Source organism: Dacryopinax primogenitus, assembly GCF_000292625.1.
Source record: "Dacryopinax primogenitus strain DJM-731 SS1 chromosome Unknown DACRYscaffold_3, whole genome shotgun sequence".
Taxonomy (NCBI): Eukaryota; Fungi; Basidiomycota; class Dacrymycetes; order Dacrymycetales; family Dacrymycetaceae; genus Dacryopinax; species Dacryopinax primogenitus.
The window spans coordinates 361,218-387,458 of NW_024467200.1; the positions used below are offsets into that span (position 1 = coordinate 361,218).

General features: G+C 54.0%; 13 protein-coding genes and 1 non-coding gene across 14 annotated transcripts; 7 read left to right on the forward strand and 7 right to left on the reverse strand.

Annotated features, from left to right (window-relative positions):
- Positions 1-994: 994 nt before the first annotated feature.
- On the reverse strand, positions 995-2,524 carry DACRYDRAFT_93143 (uncharacterized protein). Its single transcript, XM_040777130.1, has 3 exons — positions 1,807-2,524; positions 1,085-1,735; positions 995-1,025 (listed from the first exon to the last, which is right to left on the reverse strand). Exons 1-2 carry the CDS (start codon positions 2,404-2,406, stop codon positions 1,247-1,249), a joined length of 1,089 nt encoding a protein of 362 aa, XP_040631565.1. The 5' UTR covers positions 2,407-2,524; the 3' UTR covers positions 995-1,025; positions 1,085-1,246.
- A 1,241-nt stretch (positions 2,525-3,765) lies between these two features.
- On the forward strand, positions 3,766-5,414 carry DACRYDRAFT_86944 (MFS transporter; the record flags this gene model as incomplete). The annotated part of the gene is made up of 4 exons (XM_040776791.1): positions 3,766-3,917; positions 3,964-4,043; positions 4,082-4,287; positions 4,338-5,414. The coding sequence occupies 4 exons, from the start codon at positions 3,766-3,768 to the stop codon at positions 5,412-5,414; spliced, it is 1,515 nt and encodes a 504-aa protein (XP_040631566.1).
- Positions 5,415-6,270: 856 nt separating this feature from the next.
- DACRYDRAFT_47048 (DUF1183-domain-containing protein) lies at positions 6,271-6,594 on the reverse strand (the record flags this gene model as incomplete). The annotated part of the gene is made up of 1 exon (XM_040774739.1): positions 6,271-6,594. One exon carries the CDS (start codon positions 6,592-6,594, stop codon positions 6,271-6,273), a length of 324 nt encoding a protein of 107 aa, XP_040631567.1.
- A 1,657-nt stretch (positions 6,595-8,251) lies between these two features.
- Positions 8,252-10,308, forward strand: DACRYDRAFT_104550 (uncharacterized protein; the record flags this gene model as incomplete). Its single annotated transcript, XM_040767949.1, has 8 exons — positions 8,252-8,505; positions 8,560-8,570; positions 8,624-8,738; positions 8,797-9,125; positions 9,180-9,503; positions 9,555-9,802; positions 9,857-10,071; positions 10,125-10,308. The coding sequence occupies 8 exons, from the start codon at positions 8,252-8,254 to the stop codon at positions 10,306-10,308; spliced, it is 1,680 nt and encodes a 559-aa protein (XP_040631568.1).
- Positions 10,309-10,379: 71 nt separating this feature from the next.
- Positions 10,380-12,191, reverse strand: DACRYDRAFT_20331 (MFS general substrate transporter). The gene is made up of 4 exons (XM_040771891.1): positions 11,853-12,191; positions 11,189-11,804; positions 10,934-11,143; positions 10,380-10,876 (listed from the first exon to the last, which is right to left on the reverse strand). The coding sequence occupies exons 1-4, from the start codon at positions 12,165-12,167 to the stop codon at positions 10,572-10,574; spliced, it is 1,446 nt and encodes a 481-aa protein (XP_040631569.1). The 5' UTR covers positions 12,168-12,191; the 3' UTR covers positions 10,380-10,571.
- Positions 12,192-12,459: 268 nt separating this feature from the next.
- DACRYDRAFT_104552 (uncharacterized protein) lies at positions 12,460-13,338 on the forward strand (the record flags this gene model as incomplete). The annotated part of the gene is made up of 1 exon (XM_040767950.1): positions 12,460-13,338. One exon carries the CDS (start codon positions 12,460-12,462, stop codon positions 13,336-13,338), a length of 879 nt encoding a protein of 292 aa, XP_040631570.1.
- Positions 13,339-13,448: 110 nt separating this feature from the next.
- On the reverse strand, positions 13,449-14,637 carry DACRYDRAFT_20332 (UbiA prenyltransferase). The gene has a single exon (XM_040771892.1). The coding sequence runs from the start codon at positions 14,583-14,585 to the stop codon at positions 13,557-13,559; it is 1,029 nt and encodes a 342-aa protein (XP_040631571.1). The 5' UTR covers positions 14,586-14,637; the 3' UTR covers positions 13,449-13,556.
- Positions 14,638-15,277: 640 nt separating this feature from the next.
- Positions 15,278-16,142, reverse strand: DACRYDRAFT_20333 (HSP20-like chaperone). The gene has a single exon (XM_040771893.1). The coding sequence runs from the start codon at positions 15,985-15,987 to the stop codon at positions 15,412-15,414; it is 576 nt and encodes a 191-aa protein (XP_040631572.1). The 5' UTR covers positions 15,988-16,142; the 3' UTR covers positions 15,278-15,411.
- A 719-nt stretch (positions 16,143-16,861) lies between these two features.
- DACRYDRAFT_20334 (uncharacterized protein) lies at positions 16,862-18,468 on the reverse strand. The gene is made up of 2 exons (XM_040771894.1): positions 18,345-18,468; positions 16,862-18,290 (listed from the first exon to the last, which is right to left on the reverse strand). Exons 1-2 carry the CDS (start codon positions 18,385-18,387, stop codon positions 16,906-16,908), a joined length of 1,428 nt encoding a protein of 475 aa, XP_040631573.1. The 5' UTR covers positions 18,388-18,468; the 3' UTR covers positions 16,862-16,905.
- Positions 18,469-19,062: 594 nt separating this feature from the next.
- On the forward strand, positions 19,063-20,718 carry DACRYDRAFT_13875 (uncharacterized protein; the record flags this gene model as incomplete). Its single annotated transcript, XM_040771005.1, has 5 exons — positions 19,063-19,153; positions 19,204-19,704; positions 19,768-19,904; positions 19,961-20,011; positions 20,062-20,718. The coding sequence occupies 5 exons, from the start codon at positions 19,063-19,065 to the stop codon at positions 20,716-20,718; spliced, it is 1,437 nt and encodes a 478-aa protein (XP_040631574.1).
- A 392-nt stretch (positions 20,719-21,110) lies between these two features.
- DACRYDRAFT_20335 (Erg28-domain-containing protein) lies at positions 21,111-21,743 on the reverse strand. The gene is made up of 4 exons (XM_040771895.1): positions 21,706-21,743; positions 21,435-21,660; positions 21,254-21,372; positions 21,111-21,195 (listed from the first exon to the last, which is right to left on the reverse strand). The coding sequence occupies exons 1-4, from the start codon at positions 21,734-21,736 to the stop codon at positions 21,143-21,145; spliced, it is 429 nt and encodes a 142-aa protein (XP_040631575.1). The 5' UTR covers positions 21,737-21,743; the 3' UTR covers positions 21,111-21,142.
- Positions 21,744-22,257: 514 nt separating this feature from the next.
- DACRYDRAFT_47642 (NADP-binding protein) lies at positions 22,258-23,760 on the forward strand (the record flags this gene model as incomplete). Its single annotated transcript, XM_040774771.1, has 8 exons — positions 22,258-22,333; positions 22,407-22,585; positions 22,639-22,827; positions 22,885-22,955; positions 23,005-23,119; positions 23,173-23,314; positions 23,365-23,479; positions 23,532-23,760. 8 exons carry the CDS (start codon positions 22,258-22,260, stop codon positions 23,758-23,760), a joined length of 1,116 nt encoding a protein of 371 aa, XP_040631576.1.
- Positions 23,761-24,046: 286 nt separating this feature from the next.
- DACRYDRAFT_86951 (uncharacterized protein) lies at positions 24,047-25,073 on the forward strand (the record flags this gene model as incomplete). The annotated part of the gene is made up of 5 exons (XM_040776792.1): positions 24,047-24,071; positions 24,115-24,168; positions 24,231-24,293; positions 24,381-24,931; positions 24,957-25,073. 5 exons carry the CDS (start codon positions 24,047-24,049, stop codon positions 25,071-25,073), a joined length of 810 nt encoding a protein of 269 aa, XP_040631577.1.
- Positions 25,074-25,431: 358 nt separating this feature from the next.
- Positions 25,432-25,533, forward strand: DACRYDRAFT_t14. The gene has a single exon. It is a non-coding gene; the product is annotated as a tRNA-Arg (tRNA).
- Positions 25,534-26,241: the final 708 nt, after the last annotated feature.

A 26,241-nucleotide genomic window follows, 5' to 3' on the forward strand; every position in this document is an offset into this window, starting at 1 on the left:
CCTGTATCCTCTCGCTCCCTTGCAGACGTTTGGTCAAGAGAAACCGACGAGTGAATACCATGAAGGTTTGGGCTGACCATGTTTGCCAAGCCTGTGTTCCTGAGAGTGGCGGTGTATCTCTACAAAGGGTCCAACGGATACTTCCGCATTTTCCGGTCCACAAATGCCAAGCCACGTATTGATTTCACACCTGATAGACGCTCACCTTCAAGGGCAGCTAAAGGCGTTATCATCCGAAAGGCACGGGGCTTCTCGGAGTGTTATTATCCGCTTTCCCTGCCGAATCGTCTCCTTCAAGTGTCAAGTGATACCGTCCGCTTTACGTTACCTATTTTCTGCTAGGGATGCCCGCTCGCTTTTCCTATGAGACAACCGATTCGATAAGATGTCAGTGATGCATTGTGCTATAGTTGCGCTGGACCAAGACAGAATACGTTTCCCGCATCCTCCGAGTACCTTTGGCATTGGCGATACGGCCCGTTCCTTCCTCACTTGTCCTCTCAGCAGTGCTCTTCCCTGTCTTCCGATCCTACAGGCGAGCGAGCCAACGTAGATTGACCACGAACTATCATACATTCATGCGACCGAAAAGTTCGCAGAAACTCTCACGCAACCTGCTGCGGGTGACCCTCGATTGTCTTGGCAGTGCGAAGTCAATCTCCGTCCTCCGGTCCACCTTCAATTGTATGCGAGTGTGAGATCCAGAGGTCGTCTGACCAGCAACCCAGTATTGAATAATTCACGAGCTGCGCGATGTAGCATTAGAGAACAGAAAATGCTGTGTCACGACCTCTCCACCTTGTTCTGAGTTATATGTAGCATAAAAAGAAGACCTCGGAACCGAGCCCTCATGAACAAGAATGCACGAGATGCTTGCTTGCTGATAGCATCGATGTTTTTGTTTTCGTTCTGTTTGAACCACCGTCTTACTTTGTCGTCCCCACTTTGGCTGACTGATCATTGGGTGTACAACATGATACATAATATATATATGGATCAAAGGCACATCAATGTTAGATATACAGCTAAACGACCAAGATTGTCAGCAATTAGCATGAAACGATTGAAGTAAAATTGGACGAACGTTTGTGGATCCAGGATACACGTCTGAGCTGCCACACAAGATACAAATCCAGAGGATAAATTGAGACATATAGAAGACTAACAGAAATGACAGTGGTGGCGGGTGAGTCGGTGGGTGGGTGGGGTGGGGAGGAGGCGAGACGGCGCATCAATGTACCTGAACTCACTCGAGCGTGTAGGCCATGCCGTAGAACTCGGCATAGGGATACTTGACGAGGATCTGCTTGATAACCCACCAAAGCGGGGTTGCATAGGTAACATGCCTATGCATGCCTTGATGCATTCCCGAATGTAGCATGGCGAGCGCGTTTCCGTCTCCCGTGAAGATAAGCGAGCCTGAATCACCGGGACACGAAAAGTCTCCGGAAGTCTTGGTATAATTGTACATGGCGACCTCCCTAGATTCAAGGCCGATGTCCTTAGAGATATAGGACTCCATGCCAGAGTAGCGGCCTAAAGTAAGCTTTGTCGTATTCCCATATTTGGCAACGATGTAGCCAGGTTCGCCATTCATGTCCGTTGTGTCAGGATTCAGAGTGAGGCGGCGACTAAGAGCGGCACGGATGGGGAGTTGTAGGTTGCCTGGGATCCTCCGGTCGTCGCGGATGGCAGAGGTGGGCCAAAACAAATCCTCCAGCTGTGTGGCGTGGTACTGATTTCCCAAAACGCGGAATGTTAGGTAGCGAGATTGGAATGAAGGGGTCAGGACGCACCAAGATCAACGATGTTGCTCTCAAAATTCTGAAGCTTCTCCCCATTGACTACGAAGGTCGCGATGTCACGAGTGTAATGGCGATCGTCAACCCTGACGGAGATGTGCGGAGCATAGTCAACAACCCCGAACCTGCGGCCGTTGGTATCTTGCCAGGAGGTTTTGACTTCGGCTTCCAAGGCCTGAAGAGTAACGATGTCCTCGTTCTTCTCCTCCAGAGCGATCTTCCTGCGTCTCAGAGCCGTTGTATTCTCCTCAGGCGTGTTATTGAATTCCCTGGAAAGTCTGGAGGCGTCACGGACGCCCGCGATGGCGGCTTCCTCAATCTCGCTGATGGCACGATCGAGACGACGGTTACCACAAACAAGAATGTACTGAGGGTTGGCCTCGTCAAACACGTAATCGGTGGTGGTGTCGAGGGTGGCAACATGTTTGTTGGTGACGCCAAGGATCCTGTCGGAGGGCTCGCCGGTGCTAGTCTTCATCTCTCGGAACAGGAACGTGACGGTTCCTTGGCCGTCGTCAGACTCTCGGGCGATGGGGATGCCTATGCCAGTGTTAAACGGATGGTTATGGCCGAACTTGGCGCTGGTGTTGTCGACGACCCGCATTAGAGGAGGTCCGACCAAACTGGTGACCAACCCTTCATACCACTCGACAATAACATCAGTGATCTGAACATTGGCAAGGATCTTGAGGATGTCTGGCGTGGCATCACGAACCGCCGCCGCAGTAGTGGTCTTGGGACGAACTGCGATCCACAGAACCACAGGGCCGAACGTTTCCTCCTTGCCATCCTCGACGGTTGAGAAGCGAGCCGTCTTAAGCGCGGAGTATTGGAGGCGGTGGGATTTTATCGACACCAGGATCTGCAGAACGACGGTATCCCACACGGCGTTGAGCGGCGTCTTGGTGGGGATGTTGAAGAAGCGGGCTGCAGGCGGGGGAACAGGAAAGGGGTTGGTCTCGATATCAGAACGCTACATAAGCTTTGGAGCGTCACCGTAGACGCCGTGGGAACAGAAGTTGATCTCATACTTCGAGATCAGGTCGGATCTCGCGATAAATGCTCAGCACTCGTAACAAAGAACGGGAGACACTCACCCGTGTTCAAATAAGCTGGATCCATGGAAGAAGAGATTGGTCCGCGAGAGGGGGTAGTAAGAAAGCAACGCGTCGATAGAGTTGCCAGGAATGTGCACGTGAAGACGGAGAGGGTCCACGGAAGCTTCCACCCTTTGGTGTTCATTATCCGACTCACTGTGGGTGCGGGAACAACTCTCAGTCCTTGCCGGGTAACGAAAGTGGACCTCCTTCAAGTGCGTCGCCAAGTGATAAAAGACCTGGTCTCTGCATGTTATCTTCGGTTGTGATATCTTCCGCTCGCTCTTTCCATGAGATGACTATTTGGAGAGAAAAGGTCGGGCATAAAATATGTGCTGGGTCGAGGCAATAGTCCTCCTCCTGGACGCCTTTAACGCTTATGACGTGGCGGGTCCGTCCTTCATTTCGCCTGAATAATTTGCACTTACATATCTTCCGATTCCCCGGGTGAAAGTGATGGACAGGGAACTTCGATACATCCATACGGTCTGTGCGCAGAAGTATACAACTTAACCGCCTTTCTCCTTCAAGATGTGTGGCGGTGCTAAGTCACGTTCCGCCTTCCGGACCACCGCGCCGTTTTCTGCAAATGAACCGATTGTATGCCAGTATGATATCTAAAGGTCGCCTGACCATCGACTTAGTTTTGAACAATTCGCAAGCCTCGCGGCCCCCTATTGAAGAATACGAAAATGCTACGCCACTACCTATCCGCCTTATTCCGGGCCATGCAACGGACTTAAAGAAGAGCGCGGAACAGATCTCTCAACCAAAATGAACTGCTCCACCCGCAGAAGCATGCCAGCCTAGCATGGGGCAATCGTACTTCGTTACCCAATGCTACCTTCGCAATCCATCCCACAACCATGGAGGTAAACAATAGTGTCAGCTCGAAGGATGCTGCCAGTATCAAAGAGGTCAAGGAACGCATCGAAGTAGCCGGGGTTGCGCCAGAGCCTGTGACAGTAGACGTGAACGTAGAGAAGTCGATTTGTTTGAAGCTTGACACTTGTCTTTTGTACGTTTTTTGTGCCTGACATCCACGCGTACGGAAGTGCTCAAAGCAACATCAGACCTCTCTTGACGCTCATGTATCTATGCAATGCACTCGACAAAGGGAATGTAGCCAATGCTAAGACAGATGGTAAATGGAAATGTATATGAATATACTATCGAACTCAGGCCGATATTATTCTAGGTATGGACATCGACCTTGGCTTCGTGGCAATCAATACAACGTTCTCTTATCCGTATTTTTTGTCCCTTTCGTTCTCTCCGCCTTTCCCGTCACAGTGGTTGGCAAGATCTATGAACCATCGCTAGTATTACCTCTCTTGATGTTGTCCTTTGGCGCGATGACGTTGCTAATGGCCGCAACCCAGAACTTTGTGCGCTTCCTCTGCTGCCTTTGCCTTCCGTCATTGATATTGGATCATAGGCCGGAATGATGACTGTGCGCTGGTTCCTCGGTATGGCCGAAAGCGGTTTCTTCCCGTTGGTGATATACTACTTGACAACATTTTATCGTCGAGGGGAGCTTGCTCGACGCCTTGGCTTCTTCTATGCTGCCTTCAACGTCGCGAGCGCTTTCAGTGGTTTACTCTCGTTCGGCGTATTCCAGCTTCATTCCGGCTCCTTGCAGGCATGGAGATACCTCTTTCTAATCGAAGGTGCAGCTGCCATCCTTATCAGTGCCGTCGCCTATTGCATCCTTCCCCGTTCGCCCGCGACGGCTCGATTCCTCAGTAAAGAAGAAAGAATCCAGGCTACACTTCGCATCCAGCACGACTCATCGGCAATCATTGATGAAAAGCTATCCTTGCGTGACGCACTTCGTGTTTTCCTCCACCCCGTCGCTTGGGTGTGGATGTCCATCGAGATCTTCATGGGCATACCAATGCAATCGGTGGCTTTATTCCTGCCCCAAATCGTGCAGCGCCTCGGATACGGAACAGTCAAAACGAATCTGTTCACTGTTGCACCAAATGTCGCAGGTGCTGTGGCATTGATTGTTCTAGCATACATCTCCGATTACACGCGTCTTCGCTTCGCGTATCTGGCGCTTGCGCTCGTATTCCCGTTCGTCGGCTTCATACTCTATGCGACACTCGATCTGAACAATCAACTGAACATCGCGTATTTTGCGACATTTCTCATGTGCATGGGCTCTAGCGCACCTTCGGTCCTGCTGGCAACATGGTACAACAACAACACGCCCGGAGAAGGGAGATGCAGTGCCCTCACCGCAGTTGGCATCCCACTCGGCAATTTGATGGGCGTCGTTACGAGCAATATCTTCCTTCCGAAGGACGCCCCGACGTATATGCCAGCCCTGGTTACATCGGCCGTCTCCAGTGGTTTGGGTGTGCTGACGGCGTTGCTACTTGGAGTATGGATGCACTGGGACAATTGGCAGAGAAATATCTGTTCGGGAGAGGTGCTGCGAGTAGAGGATGTTTCGACCGAGGCACTTCATGAAGGGCCAGACAACCCTTCCTTTAGATGGTTCCTCTAGTAACTGCCTGCTATTATCGGGGGGACCTTAACAAGTTTCCCCAACACAACGTGGCTATTCATACGTTCGTACATTGCGCATTCGTATTTCATACGATAGGTGGCTTGTTACATGATGACAGAGAAAGCTCATTGTTAACGTATTGTATAACACTTGCACGGTTCCGTATCAGAATGCTCTTCACAAGTGTTCATCTCACCGCACGTTCGTACCACCATATCCCGTGCTCGTCCGCATCTGTCCTCCATCGCTGTCCCCGCCTCTCCTCCTCCTGGGCCCAGCCGTAGCTGGTCCCCTGTCCTCTCCCACCACCACCCTTTCGACTACCCTTGGTGCTCCCCATCCACCTCCCCATCCCAGCCCACTGCCCCACCCAGTATTACCACGCATGTACCTCTCCCTCTCCCAATCATACTCCCTGTTCCGCTGGGACCTGTTGTACATCGCCGCTGCCGCCCCTCCTAGCCCAAGGCCTGTCCAGAAGCCGGGGGTCCAGCTGTCGCCCGTGCCTGAGCCGGAGGTGGTCGGAGGCTTGGGTCGGTATCCGGGATACGGAGGTGGGGGATCCCCTGGATTCCTCGGGGCTCCGCCTCCGCCAAACCATGAGCCTCCATTTCCTCCAGATGGACGAGGCGGGGTCCTGCCTGAGAACGATGATGTAACACCGCTCGGGAAGAACGGTGCTAGTACATGGGTGATGAATTTGTAGGCGATCCAGATGGCGACACCCCAGAACAAGAACCAGAAGATATATTTTTGGACAGTCTCCGCGGTTGTTGGAGGTGTGCCGTAGGTAGCGCTATAAGAAGGTAGTTCGACCAGGCGGTACTCGAGCCCGCAGGAGCCTAAGCAGGTATTAGCAGTGCAAACAACTACGCCCGGCGAACAGCGTACCTTTCAGAACGTATTCGTCGCCGGGGGCTCTCCAACCTTCACAACTGACTTCGACTCCTCCAAGTCTCATACCCTCCGGCAGGTCCGCCTCGCAACGCCACTGCACGTCGTTCCCCGCCCCACCCATGTTGTAGCATTGGATAACGTCGGGCTTGTAGTGCTTGCATGCTGCCCCTTTGCACGTTAGTTGGGGAATTGGCGACGTGCGCCTCGAAAAAGTCTTTCGGTCGGCATGAAAGGTGAGGGTCTTGATATCGGATAGTTTCACGCGAGTGTTTCCCACCATTGTTGGGATGCCTTTGCAGCAGATGCCACAAATGGCGGTTTGACAGTCGAGTTCTGGTCAGAACAAGGTGCTCCTCGCCTCCGTCCAAAGACGATATATGAGTTCGAATTAAGCGCTCGATGGTATACGCGTCGTTCGGCGGTCAACGTGTCGCACGACGTGGAACGGGTCTGTGCGCAGCGCCGTGTATACTTAGCAGCCGAGGCCCGTGTCTGTCGGTGGGCAACTTGGTGCTCATTTTGTTTGACTTACCGCAGTTACTGCCGATAGGTTGAATTGCGCTTGGTAGCTCTTGGTAATTCTTAGAAAGAAAATTCACTTTATCAACTTTCTCAATTTATCTCATTTTATTTACGGACTCACCGGAGCCGACTGGTTTCCCCGAAACTCCTTTGATCACGTGATTTGGGGTTCTGGAAGGTTCGGAGGCTGTTCGGCTTCGGCATGGGACGCCTCCGGAACTGACAACGGTTCGTTCGCTTCTGTCGCCTCTTCGGTCCGTCGTTTCTTTCTTCGAAGCGGATAGCACCTCATCGAGCCATCCTCCACCTGACCATACCTCCACTTTATCAATGCTCTTTGGGGCAAACTACAATTCGAATTCATCAATCGAACACAAACTGGTCTCAAAGCAATTGCGAGTTTTTCCTAAGGGGCGCTCGTGACCCGAAGCGCTACAGCATGCTGGGTTAGGTTCCGCGAACACGGTTGTCAGCTTGGTATAGCATCTATTCTTGGACAGTATAGGAATGCTTCTCGGTATTCGCAAAGTGCCGCTGGTTTCCCACAATTCCTAGGATGCCATACAACCCTAAACCTCAAAATATGGCGGAAGCCGAACATCGATTCTGTTCGACGACAGGAATACTGAACGTAATCACTTGTGGAAGAACTCGAGCGGGGAACCGTGTCTCCGCACTACCTTATGCAACGTCCCGCCGTTCCCCGGTTCCCGGTTGCTTCGGTCTTTCTTCTCGGGAGTCTACTCATCCCGATGCCCACGCAAGATTTGGAGGACTCACGAACGATGCATCGGGCAGATCGTGCCGACTTTCCGGAGTTCTGAACCTATTGTGAGGCAGCAAGGCACCTCGAGCCACATTGATCAGTCGATCCCTGCTCGGAACTTAGCGGTCACCCCAACCGGCCCCGGAAAAGTTCATCTGGCGATATGAACACTCTCGCCCCGCTTTCCGGAACTCCATACCCCATTCGGCAACCACTCCTCTTGGTCCTGTTGCATGTTGCTCCGTATGTTCAGTCCTGCGGGAAGTGAATCCAAGCGAATCGAAAGGGGAATGCAGAAGAATTGCCCCGCAAGGGCCCCACACGGGGCATTCTTTTGCTCGGAACCTCGCTACTGAATAGGAAGGTATTTAACCCAGGCCAAAGAAGCATCACATCGCATTCCGAAAACTGCGTTTCTTATCTCTTCCGGACACACAATCTGATCAACCGGTCGGGACGCTTAAAGACTTTGTGACTTACCTTACGAACCCCACATTCCACTCTGGGACGACCCACGCTCCACTGTCGGCAACTACCCGGTAGAACACCATTATTTGACGCCATCCACAGCCCAGCACTTCGTGTACCTGGCTGCCTGACTTTAACTACTTCGCTGTGACGTACCTTATCTCCTCTAACTGCAACAGCCATGTCTGGTCCTGGAGATAAACAGCAACCGCTGCAATATGAGCACAACGACCTCGCCTCTCCAACGGAAGACCTCAAGGTCGACTATGACGAGAAGTCTAGCCACGACCAGAATGGAGGTACTATCGTCAAAGCGAAGGGAATGGCGGGCTCAGCGCTTGCGGACGCCTTGCTCAAGGAGCCGCCCAATCCTTGGGCGCCTCACATGTTCAAGCTTTATGCTGTTCTTTTTGTTTCTTACCTTTGCGCTACTACGTGAGTAGTCTCTCGATTCTACATGGGTTTGAACGGCACTCATAGAGACTGCAGAAACGGATTTGGTAGGCGTCCTGTGGGAAAGCGAAAAGGGAAGCACTGCTCATGAGGCTCGTAGATGCCAACACCTTTGGTGGTCTTCTTGCTACACCCACATTCACCAGCTACTTCGGTTTGAACAGCGACAACGAAGGTCTTGTCACGGCTATGTACGTCATCGGAAACTGTGTTGGGTGCGTTATTTTTTACTTGTAGAGTCTGCCGTGTTCCTTTGACTGATCACTTTCAAAGGTCTGTCTTCGCAGCAGAGTGCGCTGACCGTTGGGGTCGACGCTTTGGCATGACTCTCGGTTCCTGCATCTGTATCCTCGGTGTCATCCTGCAAGTCTCGTCCGACAACCGTGGCATGCTCATGTCTGGTCGGTTTATCCTCGGCATGGGTGCCGTCATTGTGCACACAGCAGGACCGGCCTACGCTGCGGAGATGAGTCACCCAGCTTACCGTGGCGTGCTCACTGGGATGTACGAGACATGTTTCTTCATCGGTACAATTTTGACCACCTGGACGGAGTATGGTTTGTCGTACATGAACAGCACGTCCTCCTTCCATTGGCGCTTCCGTGAGTCTTCTTGATGATCCTGAACTGTTTCAAGGAGTTCTAATATTTCTCAAGCTCTTTCCCTTCAATCCCTGCCTTCCCTCATCATTCTCACCTTCGTCTGGCGGATCCCTGAGACTCCCCGTTGGTATATGTCTCAAGATAAGGAAGACAAGGCCAAAGAAATTTTGGTGAAATACCATGCTGGTGGGAATGAAGATTCCCTGGTGGTCAAAATCGAGCTCGACGAGATGCGCGAACTCATCTCCGTGAACGGTGCCGACAAACGCTGGTGGGACTGGCGCTGCCTATTCGACACGCGTGCAAACAGGCACCGGTTCGCTTTGGTTGCGGCCATTGCGTTGTTCGGTGAACTCGATCTGCCGCCGACTTCGTATTGTGCGTTTCTCCCAACTTTGGGGTAGACACTTTCTTAATTGTGTCCTTCAGATCTTCCCCTCATGGTTGCCACTGCCGGTATTACAAGCAGCAAGACCCAGCTGCTTTTGAACGCTCTTCAGACACCAATCATGATGATCTCCGCTCTGTCGGGTCTGCGGTGGATCGACCATTTCGGTCGTCGTCCGCTACTGATGATCTCATCCGCCGGCATGGCGGCTTCGGTCTTCATCATCACGGCCTGCACGGCTCATCAGGCTGGCCACCCTGTAATCGGGGGTGTTGGCATCGCGTTTATCGTATGTCGTGTCTTTTTTTGTAATCCATTCCCGATTCTCATCTTCGCACACTAGTATGTCTTCCTTGTCATCTTCGCCTTTGCCTGGACGCCTTGTCAATACTTGTACCCGTCCGAAGTCCTGAGCTTCTACAACCGTGCCAAGGGTCTTGCCGCGCTCAACCTAATGAACAACCTCTGCAAAGTGCTCAACACATACGTGCCACCTATCGCAGTGAAGAATATGAACTACCGCTTCTACATTCTCTACGGCGTTTGGGATGCTGTTGGGTACGTGCTCTAACCCAAATTGTGATGAGGGAAGCCGACTGATCTCGAAACAGTGTCGTGTTCATGTGGTTCTACTTTGTGGAGACCCGCGGCCGGAATCTGGAAGAGATCGACGCGATCTTTGCGGATCCACATCCTGTCAAGGCCTCGCTGAAGATGCAAGTGCACGAGATAGCTGTCGGGGATCAGAGTGCGTATAACCCTTCTCTCCTGGTTACCACACCCTCTAACCCTTAAACAGAGGCGTAATCGCTTTGGGGTTAAGGAATTTCTTCTGGAACGACTGAATGAATGATAATAAATTATGGCCAACGTTTACGGGGTATGTAGACACCCAACATGTACTGAGTTTTTCTGGGAATCTTGTACTGGCACTCCTCCATCTTCTGATAACTGAAGATGTAGTTGCTAGAGTATGCATTGCCCAGAAACAACATCGCACGAGACCATTGACGGTTGATATCGTGCTATACAAGCCAACATCGTACGGCTCCATTGGGTCACATCTTCCATTTCCACCCATCCCTCCTCGCAATCTCGACTCTCAACCAAGCCGCCCCCACCGACGCGGCTCCGAGGACCGCCCCGTTCAGAGCAATACTCTCCACATACCCACTCCCACCCGGGATACCGGCTACGTCCGCCAGCGCCCCCTGGCCTGCATAACCCCGCAGGAGGAGAGAGGTGAGGGGGGTGCCGACTAAGGTGCCCAGGCCGCGGAGACAGTAGAGCAGGCCGTTGATGGAGGCGAAATGCTGCACGCCGAAGAGCTCGACCAGGATGGTAGGGAAGAGGGAGACGTACCCTGCATCCCAAGAACAAACGTAAACCACCTGCAGCAGAACGAGAGGAAGAGACTCACCTCCCGCGGTAAGCCCATACACCACAACGAAACCGTAGAAGAGAGGAGTAGTCTCCTGCCCAGGAAGGGCAGCGCTGGGCATCCAGAGAGCTAGGACACCGGCGGCGCTGACGATACAGCAGAAACAGAGCATGTTGAGCCTGCCGTAGCGGTCTGCCAGTGCGCCGAGGACGATCTTCCCCAGTGCTGAGAGGCCGTTTGACAGCCCGACTTGGGGAGGTCAGCGTTTGCCGGAAGCTGAGAAGGGAGACGTACGCAAGTTAGCTCCTTGCTGTTTCGTTAGCCCGACCTTGTACGCGTAGCTCGCTATGAAGTACAGGGGGAAATAGTACCCCGCTGCTTGGAGCACAGCTGTGCCGCTCTTGATGCCAAACAGTTTCCCTCTCGCCACGCGCCAGTTGACGAGCTGCATCCCGCCTCTCCTCGGCCGCCCGTCCTGGCCAGGGCGGAAACCGGGCGCCCAGTCCAGGAGGAGCGCAGCAAGAGCTATAAGGACGAACCCGACACTGCCGGTGATACGGAGTGCGTTCCTAAACCCAAGGTTTTGGATCATGACATTCGTTAAAGGACTCCAGACGAGCCCGCCTAGACCTGTGCCGCTCAGAACTATCCCCATCGCTAGTGCTCGATTACGGTCGAACCAGCCGGGGGAGACGGTAACGGCTGGGATGTACGAGAGGCAGGTGCCGAGACCGACGGTCACCCCTTGGGTGAGGAGGAACTGCCAGAGGGAGGTACAACTGCCTGCTATGATCATCCCTAGAGAGAATAGAACGGCACCTAGGAGGGTTACGCGGGAAGGGCCGTACTTGGCAGTCCAGTATGATGTCCAGGGAGCGAAGATCGTCATGAGGCTTACTGCTAGTGTTCCCTGAACAACAAACCGGTGTGAGCTATAGCTTTATGTATGGGAACGCACGATTAAATCGACTTTAGCCGCGGCAACTTGTCCCCCAAATGGCCCGTCTACACTCTCATAATGCTCTTGATAGCACCCGAAAGCGAAGTTCAGCCCACAACCAGTGAAAGTACAGCAGGTAGCAGCGAAGATGATCGAAGTACGTCGCCATTGGCTTGCGGAGGGTGTGGCGGGGAGGACATCGACCGCGTTTGAGAGTGTTGGTGATGCGGACGTAGGAATAGGCTGGAGCTCGAGGTCCGCTGACGGGGAGAGGCTGTTGGAGGGCACGATGACTTCTGTCGTTGAGGGCGCTTTGGAATTGTTGCCAGTCATATTCGCTGTCCAAGTATAGCTCAGCAGTTCGATCGTCCCGAATATATAGACACCAGAGCAAGAATACTGCTAAAGACCAATAGACCGAGTCATTACTTTGTTTATTAATGCACTTAGTGTGGAGTATTACACCATATTACATCGGGAGAGTGAGGAAAGTAATAGGCCGAAATGGTCCGATCATCCGCGGAGATAAGCCAAGACTGAACAAGCGCCGAGCACAGCCACATAGGGTTCTCTCAACGCGACTTTGTTCTTCATTGTTCACTTGCAACCAACGACAAGAAATACTATGACAGACGTACGCTCCCTCCTCCGTTCCCACCAGCAGTCGACTACTAGAATAACTCATCCACTCGCATCATATAATGCTGCAGGGGCACTGAGATGTCTAGCATGTGGGACACCCGTTCAGCCTCGAGCGTGGGAGGGACACGTCGTCTCCAAGTCCCATCGAAAACGGGCAGCAACATTGAAAGCGGAAGAAGGGAGGAAGGGAAAGAGGAAACATGAGGAGGAAGAGGAGGTGAGGGAGGATAAGAGACCGAGGCTGATGCCTGAAGAAGAAGCGGAAGATGTAGAGATGAAGGATGCACAAGCTTCACCGCCTACTGCAGCTTTCCCTGCTGGCTTCTTCTCCGACCCATCAAGAGCACCACCACCCCGCGACCATACACCAGACGGCGAACCCCCTCCCCCTCCTAGCACTGCATCTCTCCCTGATATTCCTCTTCCCGCAGCAGCCCCATCAGCGCTAGACGCAGAGTTCGACCTCTTTTTACAAGATGTGCTCGCCCCTTCCGCACCACCACCACCGGAAGAACAGATGTTCGCACGAGCGACTGTGTTTGCCGAGCCTGAGCTTGCGACCCCTGAGCGTCCGGAAGGCTTCCCCCCATCTGCTGCTGTTGCCTCCCACCCCGCCGAACCCATACCCGCTGAACGTGCGCGCCCGCGGACGGACGTACAGACCGCTTCTGGCGAGGCACCGCGTGCAGAAGAGACAGAGTCCGAGAAGAGAGAAAGGAAGGAGAGGGAAGAGAGGGAGCTGATTATGGATCGGTTGAAGGAGGAAGAACGGGCGCAGGAGGAGGCGGATGGGAGGGTGGAGAGGTTGAGGGCGAAATTGGAGGGTATGAGGAAGCTGAGAAGAGAGAAGATGGGTCGGTGAGCTGGGATTTTGTGTGTGGGGGGAGAGAGCAGTATGGACAAGCTGGTTGAGCGAAATGCTATTTGGTGTTCCTCTTACTCTGTAACTGAGTGCACATTCACACAAGAGATGAGGCGCTGAGCACCATGCCATTACCATATGTATGAGTGGTGCGCCCACAGCGCTAGTTTAGTTGTACATTGTGCTCCTTACGCTTTCCATCCTCTTTCCGCATAATGCTATGCGGTCTTTTGCCCCTCCTTCACAGCCCTCTCCTCGTTTACCGCCTTCTTAGGGGCTCCGGCCATCCATTCCCCCCACCAGCTCTCCCGTTTATGGAACATCATCAGCCCAAGAATGACAGGCAACCACCACAGACAGGTCGTCCACAATTTCCGGGCAAGTTTCTCACTCGGGTGCCCGCCCTCGACCGCCTGCCACCAGGTGTACGCCGCCCTGAGGCAAAAAGCATTCGGTACGATGCTCGTGAGCGCGAACGCCCAGGTTGTTAGGCCGCTAAGGGGGATGAGGACTGAGCAGATGGGGAAAAGGAGTGTCGCATGACGAAGGGAGACCATGGCGTTGTGCTTCGGCTCGGTGACGCTTAGCATCTGGTACCCAGCACGGGCGTAGCCGTCCCGCGTCAGGTGGGCAAGGGGGTTGAAGTGGGGGAACTGCCATGAGAAGAGGAGGGCAAAGAGCGCCAGAGCGGCGAGGGGGTTGTCCGCTGCTTGCAGGGTGTCAAGCACTGTGCTGACGGGCAGGATCCCTGAGTCGGGGGGGAGGAAGCCGTCTGGAGGAGGGGTGAAGATGGCTTGGAAGAATGGAGGGAGGTGGAAGGTGATTGGGTGTGCTTGGGAAGGGAAGAGCGCTCCTCCGCAGGCTGTCCAGCCCATTACGGGCGGGATGGCACCCACGACTGCGCCGACCCAGGTATTGGCTATGTGCATCCGTTTCATGGGCGTGTAGAGGCCGGCATAGAGCCAGATGTTAAATGCTCCTAGCGCTGCTGTGAGCGGGTTTACGCAGGCCCAGAGGATACCGATCCCTGCTAGGCCGGAGACGGTGCCGAATGCTGCTGCGTGGGAGGGGGAGACGACACGCCGCACCAAAGGGCGGTTGCGTGTACGCACCATCTGTGCGTCGAACGGCGCTTCACTGAGTTGGTTGAAGGTGTTTGCAGAGGCGGAACAGAGGAATGTGCCCAGGGCGGTGGAGAGGAGGACGGGGACTGTCGCTGGCAAGGGGGAGAGTGCGACGCCCGACATTGCAGTTAGGACGATGAGTGTCGTTAGCCGTGCCTTTGATAGCTGGGAGTAAACACGCAATAGTCGGGGAAACGTTAGAGGTGGGTGCGGCTTGAACTTGTCTAGAGGGATGGGGGAGGACGGCGGTGGTGGTGTGGGTGCAGCGGGACGGTCAACCCGCCGACGAACAGGGTGGGTAGCGTCCAACCTTGACTCCAGATCTACCTCTCGCTCCTCCACGCTCGCGGGCCCGTTGGCGGCAAGGAGTGCTCCCTGCCATCGTACGTTGTCAGAAAAGAATGTGGAGTTGCTCAGGACGCGGTGGACGGCGGAGGTGACGCTCGGTGAGGGGCGGGAGGTGAACAGTGTCCGGGTGGTGGTGAGGCGTGCTGCTGCTCGACTACAGCGGAGGCAGGTGGTTGACCGGAGCAACTCCATCGGGTGTTTATATCCTAGAAATTGCCTGCTCTGTTGGGTGAACGACGAGGAGGGGGGTTGAGACGACGAGGGCGAGGATTGGGACGACGAGCAGACACAGAGAGAGAGGAGGCCGACCAATTACTCTTTTTGGAATAGTGATTGCCTCCGGATTCCCATCAATCAACGGTCATTGCCTCTCCGTCTTTCTTCTTGCTTATTTTTAAATCGAATGGACATCACTCTGCTCGGTTTCAGTCTTCAATTGTCAGTCAACCACTCGCACCTCCGAGGAATCAAAGAGATACATGCATTTTTATTGAACGACAGTTGCTTTCTTGACTATACCAACAACGGGACAGTAGCAAACAGCGCAGGAGGCCGCGAATCCTTGTCATCCTGGCTCCTGGCAGCTCCTACCAAAACAAACCTACGCAATCAAAACCTTATGCTCCTGAGGGTTGGCGAGCTGCGGAAGCTGCAGCGTCAACAGGCCATTCTCGAACTTGGCAGAGATCTTCGCCCCGTCCACGGCCTTCGGGAAAGTGAACGAACGGGTGAACGTGCTCTGATACGTCTGCTCTTCCTCGGTTTTCGCGACTTCCTTGCCTCCAGCAGGAGCGGAAACGGCTTTCGTCGTCGCCTTGCCCTTCTCTTCCTTGTGCTCCGAGATAGTCGCCTGGGGCTCAGGAGCAGTCGCCGTGCGCCGGAAGGTATGACCTTCGATGGTGAGCGTCCTCCCGCCCTCGGTAATCCTCACATCAAGATCTTCCTTCCTCACTCCCGGAAGCTCAGCCTCGACGACGTACTCTCCCTTCTCCTCGGTCACGTGGCAGGGAGGAGTGCGAAGCACGGGGAATCCAGAGCGCTGGATCTCTTGGTCGATGGCGTGGGAGAGCTGCTGCTGCTGACGCCAGAGGCTGTCGAACGGGTCTTGACGGCCGCGCCGAGTGAGGAACTCGTCGCCGAAGAAAGGTTCGTTGAAGAATGAGCGGATGAGGGACATCTTTTTTGCTGTTGATGGAGTGCTGACTGTTAGATCTTGGGGTTTGTTTTTGTCCTTGGTTGCAGACAAGCGCAATTATCGGGGGTTATATACCTTGCACCCCCCCTTCCCCTCGCGAAATCTCTAGAACCGCACCATCCACACACCGATTGACGCAACGTCACAAGGTCACAAGGCCTCCCTTTCAGCACCTTTCATGTACAGAGAGAGGGCGCGCCGAGTCGGTCGGAGAGCGTTCTCGCACGTGATACAAAGTTCTAGAAGCGGGAGCATTATCTGGGCTGGACCAAAGCATATCAAGAACGACGAAGTCCTGAATTCGGCGAAAGTCGCTGAATTGGAATTTCCTTCGGTGCAACTTGTTCCAAGAAGGGCGACGAACATCCCAGTGTTTGCGACGGTGCGAGCGATTCGCCGCCGGCTTTTGGGTCACGTGATCGTTCCCCTCTGGCAGTTATCCGAAGTGACTCACTTAGGCTTTGTAAATCTTGCATCGTCTAGGAAATAATAACACGCGGAATATTGGTTTGACTAACACCCTACAACCTCCCCTGTCCACGTGACACCAGCCAGAGAGGGAAACCACCCGATCTCCGGTGAATGGCTTGCATTCCAGCGCATGACTTCCCGCCGAGAACGGAGGCGGGACTGGGTGCCGGCAGATGCTCGGTCTCTAGAACGACCTCCGGCCGGTGCGGGGAACGTCAATGTCTTGATCTACAGGGAACCCGATCAAGGCTTGTGATATCTCATGTCGTTCTTCGGGACGAGATGTCTCGACCCAGCGGCGCGCCGATGTCCTTTGTAGGAAACGGAACGGTGCCACGGCATGCTGATCCGGTTGTCTCAGTGCAGAGGGAATAGGATGTGGACTGCGAATTGCATAGTATTACAGTGGAATCCTGCACGAGGTGACGCCTACTCCTCTAATAGAAACTCCCCGATGTGCTGCTTCATCTCTTCTTCCCTGACTCTTCTGACCCACACGGGCATGGGCATTCCGGTACTTCCAGACCTGTCTGCATCCTGTGAAGCGATTGACCGCACTTTCCCAGCTCCAGTTCCTCCCCGAGATGTGAGATGCGTATAGCACGAATAGCACAGCCCATCCGCGAGTCCCTGCGCACCAGGCAAGGGCGGCGTCTTGGGCGGAGCGAGGGGGTCGTTTCCCCCATCTGCTAGTGAAGGCAGCACGAGAACCGCCGTCCCCGCTTTCCATCGGGTGGCGTTCTTCTGCGCTGGTCGGAGGCAGTACGCGCACCTGTATGCCGCCGGTTCGGCGGGGACGACCTTTGTCGCTGTCTTGGATATGGTGGAGACTGTGCTTGGGTAATCCCTCTCCAGGCCGAGGACGAAGTCTTCTGTCAGCTTGCTGAGCGTTTTCCCTCCTGAAGGGGCGAGTAGACGATCGGGCTTGCCGTCTACTCCGCGGGGGACGGGGAGCGAGCGGGAGTGCAGCCACCAGCCTAGCTCTTTGAGGCTCCAGTCTCGGAGTGGACGGATGACGTGTACCTCTCCCAGGGGGAGGGAGACGGACTCCTCTCGCTCGGAACCGAGGGAAAAGCCCCCGCCGTATGCGACGTTCTCTAGCAGATCGACGGAAAGTCGGGGAAGGCAGGTGCCGAGCATCAGGACAGAGCAGGAGAGGGCGCACGTTGTGTTCAGTATCAGAAGACGGGTGAGGGTGCGCAGCATTGCTGGGATCGCAGAGGGCGTGGGCAGGCTAGCGAGGTGGGCGCGAAGTGTGGCAATGGGGTCGCTTGGTCCAGCTCCCATAGGGGAGGGGAGAAAAGGGAGGCGGTCAGAGTGTTGGTTGACCAGAAGTTCGCTTGTCGGGCGAGGCATTCCAACTGCACTTGTCCATGCCGCGTCGAATGCCGCTTCTCCCATCACCATGGTTAACTCGATCCCGTACCGCTGGCAAGCTTCCCTCAGAGATTCGACAACGCTCTTCCCTCCCAAGCAGCTCCAGTCCACATATACAGCTCTGACGCTCCCAACCTGCCGGCGCTCGTCCTTCCTTCCCGAGCCCTCGACAGAGAAACACTTCCACACCATGTCGAGGAGGACGGTAGAGCTCGGCCCGCCAGACAGGGCGAGGACAACATCTGGCGGCGGGGTGCGGGAGGGTGTACCTCGAGGGGGTGCTGCTGGGTCGAGTGATGCGGAGAGGGCGCGGCGGAACTTGCGGATGAGCATTGCGGGCAAGCAGGAGAAGCAGTAGACCGCATGCTTAATTACGAGGTTCCCGCGGTGGGACTTGCACTTGATGCATGTCTGGTCGCGGTCGTACCGCGGGCGCTCTGTTTTCTGTTAGTCACAAGTTGTGAATATGAGATGAAACTGTTAGGGCGTACTAGGCATCAAGTCCTCCGCTGATGGGGGCCCCTCGCACGACATGTCGACCTTGACGCTGGATGGATTGACAGAAATATCAACTTGTGTAAGCTCGATTGTTCTTCCGATGGTTGAGCAGGTGGGAAGTGTCCCTGAGAGATGCTTCGCTCGTGTGCCAGGAACTGCCCGGGTAATCAATCAAATCGGCACAGGATTAGACAGAAATTTTGTGGAAGATTGTTGAGCTAGAAAGAGAGATGGCGGAATGTTGTCGGATTAATTGTGCAGACAGTAGATATTGTAGCACTTCAACAACAAGAAAAATATGAGAGCAGCAGATGAATAAATGACAATGACTCGCACATGATTTGAGTTTCGGCGGTAACAAAGGATTAATTGGAATAATTTGGAAGTCAGCCGGAGCGGAATCAATTTCACTCTTGGCTAAGCGGAGGCAATTAGGGGCGTGACGAGTGGACCGTTGGTGGGCCGTTCGTTCCCCCTTCGCTGATCGCACATCTTGCGGCCGGAGCTCATCAAGTCGGCGCATCTCCCTTCCTCCCCACCACCATCCATAACGTACAGCGCGCTCACACGAAGACAGCGACGACACCCTGCATGTCGTTCTTCTGCCAGTGGACTCCATCAAGACCGTAGCTCGCGTAGATCAGCGCCAGCCACAATAACAGCGCAAACTTACTCCTTCTGTACCTGCGGGCCATCTAGCCGTCATCGACGATGAATGCCGATCAGCTACAACCTCAGCCTCAGGCAGGTCCATCGCGTCCGCCTACCCCACCTCCACCTCCAATATACTTCCCACCGTTTCGTGCGTTCTTTTGATGCCGATAAGTGCATATATGCTGACCGGTCGCACAGCGCCACCCGCTCCGACCCCCGTTTCCGGCACCCAAGACTTATTAACACGATATCATCTTTTACCCTATTACGCTCACTACGCAAGACCATTCCTAACTCCCGTCACCCCCGTATCGAGCGATCGAAAACGGAAACGAGATGCGGGAAAGGAAGTCAAGTTCGTTGGCATAGTCGAGCCTGTTCGCCCTGACGGTACACCTCGAGGTGGAACACCCGTTGGATTGGATAGGATGGACGTGGATGAGCCGGAGGGTAAGGGGAAAGAGAGGGAGACGACCGTGAAGATTGAGGAGCCGGATGCAGTGACTGGGAAAGGGAAGGACAAGGAAAAAGAACGACCGAAGGACAAGGGAAAGGGAATGGAGAAGACTGCCACATCCACATCGGTGCCCGGCCCGTCAAATTTGGCCTCTACTCCAGGAGGCAAGAAAAAGATGAAGCGGGACAAGGACAAGAGCAGCATGCCGAAAGTGAAACATGGATATCGCCATTATCTATGGGGTTTGAAAGGCATGTCACGGTCATCGCACACTATATGCACATCATGCTGATCGTATGCAACAGGACGGGTTAATACGAAGAAGGACCGATTCCTCCTGAATCTTATCCAAGCTCCAGCAAAGCAGCAGTTACATGTCAAGCCGCTGGAGCAGAAGACGCTCCGTGATGCTTTCAACCTGAAGGAAGGTGTATTACCAGATGTGAGTAACAAAGCAGACTTGTTTGTCTGTGCAGAGTTTGAACTTGGCGGATGCAGTACGATCCTCTGCGATATACGGATTCCCCATTAATCAGCGAGAAGAAGAAGGTTAGTAGTATTATTAAGCCGGATGACGCATGTGTTAACATGCATCTCAGCGAAAGCTCGCAGAACGAGCCGCTCGATTGGCCGCCCGCGAACGTGCAAAGTCAGCTCGTAGCGCCGGTGCTACGGCCGCACCTTCAGCAGTCCCACCAATGACGTCTAAGGTGGCGTCCACATCAGCCCACCCAGCCATATCAGCGACTGTGCATGTACCCATCGGCGGCGGTGTTCCCACACCAGCAACAACCAATGCTGGCACACCGCCCACGACACCTGGCTCACCCCTACCAGGCACTACTGGCCCTCCGGTCGCCGGACGCAAGCTGATTGGTAGCAGCGGCTTGAAGAGGGCCCATGTCCCTGGCTCGCCATCCCGGGCCTCCCTCACGGCTGGTGGCTCTCCTTTCCCTAAGGTGTCCTCGCCCATGCCTCAGGTGTCTAGCCCCTTACGCCAGGCCGCTCCCGGAACATCGACCACTGTTGTGCGACCCAGTGGCCTAGCGACAAGCACATCACAGCCTCGAACTACCGGTGCCGGACCTGCAAAGCCAGTCGTGCGGCCCTCGGGCGTTGGGGAGAAACGGAAAGAAGCGCCGGGAGAACTGGAGGGAGAGCGCGACCGGCAACGAGCGAAGAAGACCGTTCCCAGTGGTATCCCTGGTGTGGGGAAAGGAGGGAAGAAGCGCAAGGTGAACGGGGCAACTGCTTGATTTGCGTCTCCTTTCAACGTTCTCTTTAATGCCCTAGGACCCTCGCCGGTACTATAACAGATGCGCATGCAGCTCGACATGCGCTTGCTGCTTCTAGGTATCGGCGGCCGGTAACCTCATCGACCTATCGTCACTATCCACCCACGCCTGTATTGCTACTACACACCCCTATTTGCTTTCCTCTTCCCACCGAGTCTTCTCTTCTTTTGCGTTCCTGGTTTACTTGCTTACTTGGCCTCTGCATCACGAAAACGACGACGGTCGTAGCCCAATTATATTTGTAGACTGCTTGGCATGTCTGTTTTGTACTGTTTCTTGTCCTGGTTTCAGCAATTCATCTTCTCTGCTATTTGTGGGCCACGCAAGCGAACAAGAAATGAGATAGGTATTAGATTCAACAGTGACTAGCTGAACTGGTGCAGAATCAACCGCCCAAGTAAAACGCGCGTTGACTTATCATCCAAAAGAGTGAGCTTGCTATCAACATATCCCATATCAGCGAGAGTGTTGAACGAGGTAAATGAGTGAAACGTACAGGCAACGACAATAGGACTGATGGCACCTCCTGTCAGGCCGCAGGTGCCGAAGACGAGGAGCTCGGTGAAGAAATGTACGGCGGCGATCACGTATGTCGCAATAGCGATATCGTATACACTATATAACCCCCATCCCTCAATCAGCCCTCATATCATGAAACAAGAAACGCAATGACGCACGCCGCATTCGTGATGTTGTACGCTGCATACAGCCGTACCACCCCAGCAGTCAGCGTCCACAGCCCGAAGTTCCTCGCCTGCAGTGGGTTCACAAGCCCCTTCTTCGCCCCTTTGATATATACGAGCTTTGACCCAGAGTCTCCGAGGAAATTCTGCAGGCCGTTGATGATCGCTGTTGTGCCGACGAGGAGTGTCCAGGCGGGGAGCAGGCTGGGGATGGGGAGGTCTAGGAAAGAGTCAGCTGCGTAGGGAGGGAAGGGGAGCGCTGTACATTTGGTGACGAACTCTTGTACATGCTCCATGCTTTTTTCAAGAGAAAGAATTTGGTGAAAACTACAGAAGATGGAGGTGCAAAGTGCGAAAGTGCGAAAGGTATTGCAGTTATTATTGCGCCGTGGGTCGGCTTCTCAACATCTATTCAGGGTTCCGGCAGGGTTCTTGCTTCCGTCGATCGGACACACGTGATTGGCCGATCATGACGAGCGCTTGGTCAACACCATTCCACCGACTTCCCTCCTCACCGTCGAGGTCACATCGTCAGCACAGACCGGAGCGGCAGCATGGGGAAGGACAACAACGGGGAACAGCATGGACAGCGGACCGGCTCAACCTCTCTCATTCTCGGCCGGCACACTTCCCCTTGCACTTCCGGATGGGTACCCATAACGGGGGAATAAGCCGGCCATGGTCCGCTTACGAGCGGCTCGAACCTAAACATGCCTAGGGTGGCCATCTAGCTATATATAGCTCTAGGGGAAGGAAGTGAATGTCTCCAAGTACGCGAAGTTGAAAGCCTGAATCTCCAACAGTGTATCGAAATATCATGGCTCCCATCCATGTAGCTGTTCTCGGGTACGGCTTCTCTGCCAATGCCTTCCATATCCCTTATATCGTGCGTCGTCCTTCATTTTGCTCTTTAGCATACCACTAATCCCCGATCTGATCTGGTATAATAGCTCTCCCTTCCTGGAGTATTCGAACTCCGCACCATCCTCGACCGGGAGGTCACCCCTCAGCGCAACCCTGCGAAGGCAAAGTACGGCCCTCTCGGAGTGAAGGTCGTCACTACCCTCGATGAGGTCATCAACGACCCGGAGATCGACCTGGTCGTGGTAGCAGTCAGGGACATGGCGCATGTCCCGTTCACTACTGTAGGCTCTCTATCAGGCTGTCACAGGCTGTGGCTGATGATATTGGAAACAAGGCCGTCCTGAAAGCGGGCAAGCATGTCATCCTCGAGAAGCCTATCACGGCTACTTCCGCCGAAGCACGTGCACTCATCGCCCTAGCCAAAGAGAAGCACCTAATTCTTGCACCATACCTGAATCGGCGGTTTGACGGCGACTTCCGCACTCTAAAAAGTCTGATCGATGCTGGCAAGGTGAGCTTCCTCGTTTTGTGCAAGGGACTGGGACTGATAATGTAGCTCCCGGACATGGTGGATCTGGAGAGTAGATATGATATTCGAGGTGACTGGCCTATGGACCCTCCTGGTGGGAGCTCGGGTATGATCTATGGCCTGTGAGTGTTGGCTTCATCTTTCCAACACAGGGCTCAACAACAACCGCAGCGGAACCCATCTCATCGACCAAGCTATCGCGCTCTACGGAGAACCCAAGACTGTGACTGGGTTCCTGATGAATGGGCGTAGGGAGCCACGTGATCCACCAGAAGTCGACGACTCGGTGCGTTCCCTTTTCCTATTATGATGTTCCTCCCTGATCATTGTGCGAAACAGTGCATCGTCCATCTTACCTACGCTAACAACCCGGTAGTGGTCACGGTTCGCTGCTGTTTGCACTCTGTGGCATCACATCAGATCCGTTACATCGCACGGTCCAAGAACTCCAGCTATGTGAAATACGGACTAGACCCGCAAGGTATGTTCTCCTTTCCATTGTTTACACTTGTATGCTGACATGACGTATAGAATCCCAGGTCATGTTTCAAGGCCTGACGCCGCTTTCCCCCGGGTTTGGCGAAGAGCCGGAGGAGAAAAGGGGCGAATTCGGGATTCAGGTCGATGGCAAGGATACATTCATCAAGTGCGTCTCTGTCTGCTTCACGTATCTCCCACTCACTGAAATCGCATGACAGAGTCAAGACACTCCCAGGGTGCTACCTCGACTACTACAAGAACGTCGCCTCTGCTATCAACGGTACTGGTAGCCTGATTGCCACTCCCGAACAGGCAGAACTGGGGATCAGGATTATCGAGGCTGCCAAGTTGAGCGACAAGGAGAAGAGGACGGTGGATTTTGCGACTTTCGGACTTTGCGACCTTCAAGGCATAAAGCTCAGGCTTGCGAATGCATATGGTTTGTAGCATATGAAAGAAATGGAATTGCATCTATGATCATCAAGACGGCATGTGGGTGTTATTCCCATGAGGATTGCCTGTTGGTACGCAGTAATTAGGTTTCGTTCGTTGCCATATTTGGAAGGCTTATCCGGCGCCTATCATGGTTTCGGATGCACCTGTGGCAATGCACAACGCCGCCCACTCATAGGATGTCCTCAACTCATCCCCCCGTCGACCAATTGCTCGTGCTTTCTTACTACCACCTCCCGCGAACTCTACTACTTCTCCTCGTGAACTGTTCTCTTCCGCAATGGATCCAAACAAGAGTGATTGGCGTTCTTGCTCCCCTTCTTTACGAGTGCGGATCGTTTGTCCCAGAGATTGTCGACATGACCGAAGAGGAACTCGTTGCCCTCGATTTTCTTGGTGAAAGTGAACAGTGTTGTCGTTACCCCACGTTCATCTCTCACTCGTTTTGCCCTTCCGCCTTGTAGATGCTCATGAGGAGGTCAAGGATATCGTCAACACAGCAACGGCTGTCCCTAAATATCTTAGTAGTAAGTATTTCGCTGCGCTTTGATTGTGGCTGTCATTTACCACTTACTCACACGTTCTTCCGTTCTCAGGTGTGAACTGATTTCAAGTTGATTGCCTAAGGCGCAACGTTACTAGACAGCCCGAGCCTCCTACCTCTCCTACCCTCGAGACGCTCTTTTCGCAGCTTATCAGCAACTCGGACGCCCGCACCGTCGTCGCCCCTGACATGATCTCTGAATACGAGAAGACCTTCTATTACCATGGCATCTCTGGACACCCTCCCGAGCTCATGTGGCGTTCTGATTTCGAGTCCAACCCCTTCCCTATCCCCCCTATTGGCACCACATTCGACAAGATTCCCCAGAAGACTATCAACGGTGTCTTTAACACGCCGCTGAACGCCGTGTGGGATACCGTCGCTCCTCAGATTTTGGCGTCAATGAAGGCCCGAGGCCTCAAGTATTCCTCCCTCATGACGGCGCGGTTCTCGATCGTCGAGGAGGACAAGGAGACTCGTGGTCCGATCGTGATCTGGATTGCTGTTCATCCCAACACCACGAATGTCGCGGCCGTTCGCGATGCCACTCTGGACATCCTCGACATCCTTACTCGTGCCCAGATCATTGGTGTTGTCGTGGAGTGGTACGAGGGCTCGATCGTCCGCCTTGTAGATGTTGCCTCAGGGCAGCCCCAACACCAAGTTCTGTCATAGCAACCCAGTAAACACTGGCTGGAGTATGCTCATTGCCAGACAGACTGACGATCCTCAAGTTATTCCCCCGTCCCTGTTCAAGAGGTGAAAACCTAGAGTGGCTAACCAGCGACAGGTTCCTCGCTCTTACCAACAAACAGCAACACCACCATCGGGTTCGTCTTCGACGACCCCTACGCGCAGCACATCCTCGTTTCTAGGTCTCGGTATGGCTCGAGCGATTTCTACGCGTTCGCCGACCGAGTCTTCCTACTGTTGGCATCCTCCTGAACCCCAGCCACCTATTCTCCTGTGTTATGTTCTAGTCGGCTTGTCCTTTCCATCTACTTTGTGTGTTATCGGTTTAGACCTTGGCACTCGAGTCGCTAGACGATGTCTGGCTTTTGCTTACTGGTACTATGCCCAATTTAAACCTGGGGTATAAACCTGTCCTTCACGTGTTGCCAGGGGTCTTAGCGGAGCGGTTACCGCGTTGGTCTTCGGCATTCCCGGGATCGAACGGGCAAGTTGTCAACCAAAGGTCGTCGGTTCGATCCCGGCAGATCTCACGCTTTAAATCTTTTGCAATTAATTCCGTTAACGTAGTTTAGCAGTAAGCGGGTCACAGCAGTGAGTGGGTCACATCACGGACCCTGTAATACATGATCGTCATGCATCTCCGTTGTACCCATGCCTCCCTCCTCCAATGAGCACCGAGTGCTCTTAGCTCTTGCCGCTATGAAGACCAATCCAGCATTGTTTATCCGAGAGGCTGCAAGGCAGTACAACGTGTCGAACTCAACACTGCAGCGCAGAATGGCTGGTGTCAAAGCACGCACAGATACGCATAGTCCGCATGCCAAGTTGACAGCAACCGAGGAGAGGGTGGTCATTGAGTATGTGCTGAGGCTGGAGGAGCAGGGGTTTCCAGTGCGAAAGGGAGATTTGGAAGGGATGGCGGATCTATTGCTTGCAAAGAGAGGAGGGTTGAAGGTCGGGGTGGCATGGGCAGACCGGTTCATCCGACGACGACCAGAGATCAAGACTCGGCTCTCCCGTCCCCTTGACTACCAGAGAGCACGGCAGGAAGATCCACAAGTGTACGCTGCATGGTTCTGGCTTGTGACCAATATGCAATCAAAATATGGTGTTCAGCCAGGCGATTTCTATAACTTCGATGAGACCGGCTTTGCCATGGGCATGATCAGAGCGACAACGGTTGTGATAAGCAGTGAACGGACAGCCCGGGCAAAGGCTATCCAGCCAGGGAACCGGGA